Source organism: Gracilinanus agilis, chromosome 4, assembly GCF_016433145.1.
Source record: "Gracilinanus agilis isolate LMUSP501 chromosome 4, AgileGrace, whole genome shotgun sequence".
Lineage (NCBI taxonomy): Eukaryota > Metazoa > Chordata > Mammalia > Didelphimorphia > Didelphidae > Gracilinanus > Gracilinanus agilis.
In genome coordinates this window covers 487,473,136-487,482,101 of record NC_058133.1, presented here as the reverse complement: position 1 = coordinate 487,482,101, position 8,966 = coordinate 487,473,136, and the positions used below count along the sequence as shown (strand labels likewise).

General features: G+C 57.8%; 1 protein-coding gene across 4 annotated transcripts; it reads right to left on the bottom strand.

The window, feature by feature from the left end:
- Nucleotides 1–300: 300 nt before the first annotated feature.
- On the bottom strand, nt 301–5,539 carry TP53I13 (tumor protein p53 inducible protein 13). Of its 4 annotated transcripts, XM_044676297.1 has the most exons (7): nt 5,448–5,539; nt 5,108–5,173; nt 4,565–4,606; nt 1,776–1,904; nt 1,449–1,646; nt 786–1,329; nt 301–638 (listed from the first exon to the last, which is right to left on the bottom strand). In XM_044676297.1, the coding sequence occupies exons 3-7, from the start codon at nt 4,577–4,579 to the stop codon at nt 490–492; spliced, it is 1,035 nt and encodes a 344-aa protein (XP_044532232.1). In that variant the 5' UTR covers nt 4,580–4,606; nt 5,108–5,173; nt 5,448–5,539; the 3' UTR covers nt 301–489. The 4 variants fall into 4 exon arrangements, with proteins under 4 accessions (XP_044532232.1, XP_044532233.1, XP_044532231.1 ...); XM_044676298.1 differs by lacking the exon at nt 5,108–5,173; XM_044676296.1 differs by lacking the exons at nt 4,565–4,606; nt 5,108–5,173; nt 5,448–5,539 and adding an exon at nt 4,362–4,545.
- Between the last annotated feature and the right edge of the window lie 3,427 nt (nt 5,540–8,966).

Genomic DNA, 8,966 nt, shown 5'->3' with positions numbered 1-8,966 from the left:
CGCCCCGCCCTTATAGCCCGACGGACGGCGAGCCGGCCATCAGCCCTGGGGGCAGGGGACCGCCGCGGACGGAGCGTCCAGTTGAGTGATTCGGCGCCCGCGCGACTCTTCAGAAATCTGCAATGTGAGCGGCTCTCGGCCCTGACGATCCGCCACTAAGTTACCGGCTGAATCCCAAAGAGATAAACCCTGCCAAGTGCCACTTTGACCCCAAGAGCCAGGCTGGGTGGCCCCGGGAGGTTGGGAGGGGGGTGGGGCGGCGACTGGGGGCAGCCGAGGAAGACGCGGAAGTCGCGGGAATCTAGGAAAATAATTTAATTGGAAATCGAGGCCCGGGCCACGCCCGGGGTGGGGCTTGCACCGCCCCGACAGGCCAGCAGGGGCTCCCAGCAGGGCGCCGTCCACGTGGCAGGGCCGCCCCGCGCCGGCAGACCTGGCCAGGCCGGGAGGAGCCAGGCTCCGGGCCGCCCCCGGCCCAGCCCGCCCTCCTCAGGACGAAGAGTCGTCGCTGCAGCTGTCTTCGCTGTCAGGGCCCAGGCCGCCTCGGGCTGGGGCCGGGACGGCCGGGAGGAGGGGTCTCCGGCGGGAGCGCCTGGGTCTTCGGGGCCCTGCGGCCAGCAGCCTCCGCTTCAGCACCGCTGCCGGGAGGAAGGCAGCCGGGGAGGCGGGGTCAGAAAAGCAGGGCACTGGGGCGGGAAGCCGGAGGGGGCGGCCAGGGGACAGAGAAGGGAGGGCTGAGAGAGGCGGCCCGGGGCCGGGGAAGGGAGGACGAGGGGGGGCCTCACCTGCCACCGTGTCCTGGCTGTCCATCGACGGCCCCCAGTAAATGCTCTCCCCTCGACGGCAGTTCCGATGCAGCCGGGTGCAGAGCGTGGCCAGTGTGAGAAGCACCAGCAGGAAAGTCAAGGCCGTGGCTGCCCACGCTGCTTCCTCCGTGCGGGGAGTGGGAGCCCGGGCTGGCCGGGAAGGAGCCGCCCAGGGCCTTGCAGAGGGCTGGCCCGGGCAGGTACAACCCCCCGGGCTTCCATGCCCCGGGTGGGAGTCATTGTTCCCTCCATCTCTCCAGCCCGGCTGCCCCCTCAGAGACAGGGCACTGGACGGAGCAATGGACCCCATGGGGAGAGCACCGGCCTCCCCCGGGGTGTCTGGGACGGGCTTACCGATCCCATGGGAGTGAGGAGGGGCCCTGGTGGCCGGCGCTGTGGCCAGGGAGCCGAGGGCAGCTCGAAGTCCCCTTCTCTTGGCCCCGCGGGTGTACTCTGAACCCCTGGACTTAATCCCTTCCCCAGGGGGGCGCCAACTCCGGAGGGCAAAGGCTGTAGCCAGGGCCTGTGGGAGAGCCACAAGGAAGAGCAGTCAGCCCTCCCTCATTCCCTGGGTCCAGAGGGCAGCACCTTCCAACACTGGGGGGCCCAGTGGAAGGTCCCACCACCCAGGGGCCCCCTCACCTGCACACTCCCTCTTGGACACAGGCGATCGCTGCCTCGGGTGGACTCGGACCAGTGAGGCCACAGGGGCCTAGAAGGCGTGGGCCGGGCTCTCCTTTTTACCCTTCTCTTCCGCCTCCTCTTCAACCAGTGGGCCGCCCAGGCTGGCTCTACTCTTGCCATCTCAAGGGATGCCCCCCAAGCAACCAGTACGAGAGGCTGTAAGAAGCAGCCATCAACAAGTGTGGGCAAGGCAAGGCCCGCTTTCCTGGCACCCCCAAGCTCTGAAGGGTCTCTGGGAGGGCTTCCTCCGCCCACTCTTCACCCCACTGAATCCCAGGGCCTTACCCACTGCTGAGTGAGGCCCAGGTGAGGTGTCAGGACGGGCTGGGACACACAGGCGTGGGCCAGAAGGGCAAGCTGGAGCTTCAGCCGGGGATGAGCGCAGGGGTGGTAGAGGAAGGTGATGCTGCTGCCCTGGTGGGAAGGGCTCTGGCTCAGGCTCAAGCCCTGAGCTGGCTGGCCAGCTCTCCCTTCGGGACCCATCTCAGAAGGGGGGAGGATGGCGCTTCTTCCACTTTCGCAGACTGACAAAGGGGACGCAGCTCCGGGCACCTCTGCCTGCCCGCACCTTCCCGTCCCTTCACCCCTTTCTCTGGCTCCGTTTTCCCCGTTCTTCTCTAACCCAAGCTCAGATCACTCCTTTACCCTCTGTGGCCTCGGTGTTCTGCTCCAGATAAAGCTTCTTCATTGGCCGGCTTCCCAGGGCCCCCTCTGAGGCCTGACGCTCCCCAAGGGCCCTCAGTCATTTTTTCATTCCATCAGCCCTTGTGAGCACCTCCCCGAAGGAGCCCTGGGCCAGGCTTCACTTTTTGGTGGATCGCCAGAGGAGGGAGGCCGGAGCCCAGGAGGGAGAGCGCAGAGAGTGCCCACAGAGGTGGGTGAAAGCTGCAGGCCCAATGCGATAGGAGCCCCCGGCCCCCGAGGGGGAACTTGTAAGATGGGTAGAATTTCAGTGGGCAAACAGAGGGAGAAAGCCTTCCCAGGGGAGGTGTGTGTAAAAGGCAAGGAAGCCAGAAAGCCCAGGATGTCCACAAGGCAGGGAGGCATCCGCTTGGGTAGGGTGGTGAATGCCCACCGGAGCTGAGTCTTTATTCTGGAGGCCCCAGAAAGCTGGGGGCACCGGCTGGGGTGCACATTGGGAATCTGGTGCCTGGAAGGACAGCCTAAGGGCTGGGGAGGCAGAGAGGCCAGAGCTGCCAAACTGGACTGGCCATAGATGTGCACATGAAGACAGGAGGAGGGATCAAAGCTACCAGTTGGGAGGAGAGCCAGGACTATCTGCTATTTATTGGAAACTCTTAGGGGGCAGCTGGGTAGCTCAGTGGATTGAGAGCCAGGCCTAGAGATGGGAGGTCCTGGGTTCAAACGAAACCTCAGAACACTTCCTGTGTGACCCTGAGCAAGTCATTTAACCCCCATTGCCTTCCTGCTCTTCTACCTTGGAACCAATAGACAGTATTGATTCTAAAACTGAAAGTATAAATAATATGGAAATGTGATAATACATGTATAACCCAGTGGAATTGCTTGTCAGCTCCAGAAAGTGGGGAGAGAGACAACATGAATCATGTAACCATGGAAAACGACTTAAAAATAAATAAAAATGTAAAAAATAATAAACTGAAGTTAAAGAGAGACTCCCAGTAACATTCAAATCAAGCTCAGCAAGACATCAGGTTACCCAAACCATGGTGTTGACTTAAACAGCCCCCAAAATTCACATTTACTGAGCAACTTACATGGACCCATGCCTGCATTACATAAGGGAAAAAGCTGTATTAGACACGGTCCCTGCCTCAGGAGGAAAGAGTTAACACAGACGAAATAAGAGGGCACGGAAAGGAGGTGGAAGGTACGAGGAATTCCGGTATGCTGCCAGGCAGTGTGGGGCAGAAGGGACCAACAGAGGAACTGAGATCTGAGATGCACCAGGCCTCTCCTGGAGCTCTCAGGATTCTGAAGCTGAACCCTCTTTGTTGTGTCGTCTCCTGTTAGAATGTGAGCTCCCTCCTTCAAAGCAAAGGCAGGATCAATTTTCTATCTCTATCCCTCGGGCCCAAGAGAGTGCTTTGCACATAGTATTGGCACACCGAATAAATGATTTTTTCCTTTCTTCATTCATGGAGGGATAGAAGGAGAGGAGGGAGGAGCCAATTAATGTGCACAGAAATCAGGGTGAAGGAGAGCAGGATAAAAATGAGTCTGGGCTGGCTAGGCTGAGGATTTGTGTGGAAATGAATAGAAGACTGGAGGGGGAGGTAGGGTTAAGCCTCAGGATGCTGGGCCAAGCAAAGGTCTGAGGACAGAAAGACTTTAAAGGGATAAGAAGACTCCTCAAGGCAGCAGTCTCCACAGTAGGAAGGAAAAGAGTCGACTAGGGGATCGTGGTAAGGACCCAAGTGTGAAGTGCCAGGACTTCTCTGGTGGTGATGCACATGGCAAGGAAGGATTAGAAAGGAAACACCCTAAAAGGCTTAAGAAAATGACTGAACCTAGATGATAAGGAGGAAGGCTGGGTGCAAAAGGATTCCAAGTGGTAAAGTCTGAGTGTGCTACATTTACATCCATCCACAGGAATGGATAAGGGTTTTGTTTTTGTTTTTTTCCTTTAAACCCTTCCTTTCTGTCTTAGAATTAATACACTGTGTTGGTTCCAAGTAGAAGAGCAGTAAGGGCTGGGCAATGGAGCCTAAGTGACTTGGCCAGGGTCACCCAGCTTAGGAAGTGTCTGAGGGCAGATTTGAACCCAGGACCTCCCCTTTCTAGACCTGGTTCTCAATCCACTTAGCCCCCTGAGCTGGCGCCTTAACGGTCTTTCACAACACCCCACCATCCAGCTCCAGGCCAATCAATTAGGAAACACTCACTCACCATTCGTGTCCCATACCACCCATATGTCATTTTGGGTGGCAGGGCATAAGGTAGAGGGCTGATGACAAACAGATTAGCTTGGCTGGAGTAAAGGGTCCAAACCCCTGAGTTATGGGTAATAGAGTTAGTGATACAAGATGAAAAGAAGCAGCATCAGCCTTCCCCATCACCACCATGCTGTAGGTGGTGGGCACAGCCCCTACCTGCCCTGGGCCCATCCAAGTCTGGGTTACTCTTGGAGACACCTGTGGGTAGAGAAAGGAGGAAGTTTGGGTGACTCAAGAGTACCCATGGGGTGTTTTGGGGGGAGAAGGCAGAACGGAGGGGAGTGGAGTGGTGGGAGATGGGAAGGGGAGAGAAAGGCATTCTAGGAAAGAAGGACCAGGCTGAGGGTAGAGGAGAAGCTCTTTAAGGCTGAAGTCATTCATTTTTATATCATTAGGTGCCTTGTCTGCAGAAATGCTTGTCCAATGCAGTATGTATGAGGGAAGAAGGAGAGGGACCAAACCAGGAGATCCTTGTAGAGCTGAAGGGCAGTAGGAACATCTGGGGTTCCCAGAAGAGGCAGGAGGGGGTGTCGCTGCAGATCTGGGGATATGGACCTAAGATGTGGGGGCGTAAGGGGTAGATGCCTCTCAGATCTCTACACATTTCCCCAAAGTGGTCCTCTGTCCACAAGCCCAGAAGGATGGGTGTGTGGGTAGGCTCAGCTTGGGTCCCATTTGCACACCGATGCAAGGTCCTACCTCTTGGGGCAGAGGCCAAAGTTCCCCAGGGCATCGGGCCCTGTCTTGGGCCAGCTCAGTCAGCACCTGAAAACCCCAGAAGCGGAGAACCAAGGCGGTCAGTCTTGGGGTAAATTCTACGCCCCTCCCCCCCTGCTCAAATACTCCACCTCCAGGGGTTCATCCACATCTTCCTGAGGCGCCCTGTCCCTATCTGCCTCAGGATCAGTTTCCCTGCTCTGCCCCGGGCTGGCGGTGTCCACAAGACAAAGGTTGACCTCGCTCCTGGGTCTACCCGTCAGCCTCGGTGCTAAGGTGGAGGGGGGGGGCTTGGAGATCTTGGGGCTGGGGGCCAACTTACCGCTCGGGGGCCGCGTGCCGCCCTGCAGAGCAGCGCCGGCAGCAGCAACAGCAGCAGTAGAGGAGTCGGCGGCAGCCCGCGGGGAGCCGCCATCCCCGCCCAAGCCCCGAACTCTCTCCGAGGGGAGCCGGCCCAGCCGGCCCGGGGTTCGGCCCCGCCCCCAAGCGTTGGGCCCGTCCCTCCTTCGAGCCCCGCCCCTCGGACGCGCGTCCCGCCGAAGCAATGTACATTTTTTGCCGGGCTCGTCGCCCCGCCCCCTACGCTGACCCCGCCTCCTGCGCGCCCCATGGAGGCCCAGCTCCGCCCTCGGCCTGCGCTGTCAAAGAAGGTGGCTAGCAGAGAGTCTCCGATTTTGTCTCCGCCCCAAATCGGGTCTGGGCTCCAGATCACGCCCTTCGCGGCTCCTCCCTCTAAGAGCGCGTCCTGGGCAGGACCTCGCGTGGAGAGGTAGAAGGGCGGGGAAGAAATGAGCGTGCGCGTGAGAGCAGGGGGAGGAGCGGAGAGTTGCAACAAAATATCCGGCGGGCCGCGCGCTGTGACGCCAGCTCGGTAGGGTCACGTAGAAAACTAGCAGAGCCGAGCGGATTTGCAGGGGAGCCACGCTTGCGCATAGGCTGTGGGGTGGAATTGGGCGGGGTGATTTGCGCATGCGCGGTCACTACCAGCGATGGGTGACAGTTGGCTTCGCACCCAGAACCGAAGGAATAGAAGATACTCGCAGGGTGGAGGACGACTGCCCTCCAGGAGTTTACGTTCTAACGACGGAGAACCAAGCCCGCAGGCACAGAAAAACACTTTGAACATCCTCATTTAACTCCTTTAAGCCCGGATCTCGAGGCACCTTCTGAGGAGTGAGGCAGCATAGGGATGCCCGGGAGCCCGAGCAACCACGCCCCATCTCTGAGCCTCAGTTTTCCCTTTCGTAAAATGGGTAGAAATTATACCAGTGGTACCTAAACCCGGTCTGTGGTGAAACAGATCATCCAAGTAAAGCTCCTTGTATGCCATACAAAGATATATAAATCAGCATCATCATTATTATTATGGCATACCTTGGGGTTATAATCACGATCAAATGAAATAATTGAAAAAGAGGTCTCTGGGTAATGCAGCAATTTTAGGGTTGAACTTGGAGTCAGGAAGACCTGAGTTCAAATCTACCAGTGGCCTCAGCCATTAACTAGCTGTGTGACCTTTGGCAAGTCACTTAACCATTGTCTGCCGGTTTCCTCATCTGTAAAATAGGAGAGATCATAGCACTTTCCTTCTCAGCAGGCTGTTATGGGGATAAAATTGGGTAATCCTTGTTAAGTGGTTTAAGAACCTTAAAGGGTTATGAAAATGCTAGCTATTGTTATCAAAGCATTTCAAAGCGTGACATATTCAGAAAGGCTGTTATTTACTTATCTCACTGCTTTGTCCAGAGGTTCAAACGAGATGATGGGCTTGGCTATCCGGGGCATCTGTTAAAACTATTAAAACTTAAACTTTTAAATCATTCTTAGTATTGCAATTCCAACCCCCTGAAGCTCAGGTCCCAGCGTTCAGCACTGAAACTCTGTTCCCCGGATTCCAAGGTCCTCCCCCAACATTCAAGATCCAATCCCCAAGCCCCAGCTCTCCCAATCCCTCAGTCCTATTGCAAAACCGAGTCAAAGTGTGTGAGGGGAAAGATGAAGGGAACAAAGGAACCAATCACTGGGTTTTTGCCAAAGGCTGATCCTGTTAGAAACTGTGCCAGGAGGAACCACCCTCTTTCAAACTCCCTGGCCCCAGCTGACCTTTCTTCTCCACCCAGTGGGAATGGGGGTGGGGGACAGGAAAGGCCAGGGTGTCTCCCATTTCCCTCCAATCCCCTTTTCCTACGAGGCTGCCCAACCCTCAGTGACTGACTACCACTCACTCTCCTCACACACACACTTTGCACAATTACTGTGGACATGGGATGTTTGTCAGGGACGGAGCTGGACTTTGTCCATGGCGATATGGCAGAAGCCAGCAGGCTTTACCCCTCAGTAAATTGGCAAGCTTGCAGGAACGTCTAGCCTCCCTCCTCTGCCCTTTCCCTTGGTCCTCGTTTCTGCCAACAGCACTCACTGGAGATTAAGGAAGGAGCCATGGTGGTTGGGTTGCTAGGTTCAACCCCCAAACATCCATGGGAAAGCAACATCATTCTTTTTCCAAGCCTAGACTTCTCCCTTCGCCCAACACAAAAGGCTTCTGCCCCCATTTCCCCTGCCTTGGTTAGCAATTATCCGTCCTCATCCTGGGAGAGCTCCTGCTTAGAGACCTTTTCTCTACCGGGAACCCCTAGGTGACTGTCTGGAACCCTCTGTCCAGATCTGTGTGAGGTGGAAGGCTCTCTTCAGAGTCTACAGGCGGCGGGAGTTCTCTTCCCAGGGTCTAGATCGCAGAGGAGTCTGGGGGAGCTCAGTGAGGGCAGGGGTTCTCTCCACAAAGGTCTGACTGGGATCTCTCAGGGATCCCCTCTCCACCTAGAGGCATCTGTCTTCCGGGCTTTTTCTGATATCAGGATCTCCATTGGGGATCCTCTCCCCCAGAAGTCTGGGAAAAGCTTTCTTTGTAAGTCCTGGCCTCTAAGTACCATAGGGGAGGACTCCTGTTACCCCCACTAGTCCCCAGGCCCTCCTTTGCCAGCATTTGGCTTTCATTTACCTCCCTCTTTCTCCCATTCAACCCTAGATACAGGAAAGACTCCGTCTCAGCTCTGGTTAAGCAGTACCCTCTTTCCCTCTCTAAGCTCTCCAGCTCCCACCGGCCCTGTATACGTAGTGGTCAGAGACCCCGGCAGAGTCTGGGGTTGGAGAGGACTGCCCGGGAAGGGAAGGAAGTGTCTAACTGCTTGCAATAGCTCAAACAGCTGGAGAGCGCCGAGTCCCAAGCCAGCCGCCGCCCCGCCGCCCTGAGCCTTTCCCTAGGAGTGGGAGGAGAGCTGGGCCCCGTGGCCGCAGCCTTCGAACTTTTCTGACCTCCCCTCTCCTCTCCCTCACGGCCCAGCCCGGAGCAAAACCGTCCATTCCACGTGGGACAACGAGAAGCTCCCCGGGGGCCTGTCTGGGATCCCCAAGGGCACAGGCACGCACAGGGCGGCACGCCAGAGCCCCCTCCTAGCACCGCCTAGCTGGCACCACCTCCCTGCCCACGGCCCCTTCCGGCCGGCGGGCAGGGAGACTGCCCCGCCCAGCTCCGGGATCCCGGCGCCCCTTCGGCTGCAAGCGGTACAAAGGACCGGTGGCCGTTGGGTGGCGGAGGGGGCGGGCAGCCAGCCCTGAACTGGATGCTGCTCCAGAGGCCGGGCCAATAGGGAGCTCCGGCCCCTACGCGGGGGAGGGGGAGCTCTTGGCCTCAGCTACCAGCTGCACCCGGCGCTGAGGAGTTCTCCGAGGGGGCGCACGGCCGGCCGCACGGCCGCCCGCTGAGCTCGCTCTGTGCTCCAGCCCGCTCCGCCGGCTTCGGACCCCAGACAAGGTCTCCAGCCGGCCCCCGATCTGCCAGACC

Excerpts from the sequence above, each read along its gene's own strand:
- TP53I13 (XM_044676295.1), bottom strand. The coding sequence starts at position 1,973 with ATGGGTCCCGAAGGGAGAGCTGGCCAGCCAGCTCAGGGCTTGAGCCTG. Across the intron at positions 1,647-1,775 it reads TGGGCCTCACTCAGCAGTGG|CCTCTCGTACTGGTTGCTTG; the intron begins GTAAGGCCCTGG and ends TGCTTCTTACAG. Across the intron at positions 1,330-1,448 it reads GTCCAAGAGGGAGTGTGCAG|GCCCTGGCTACAGCCTTTGC; the intron begins GTGAGGGGGCCC and ends GCTCTCCCACAG.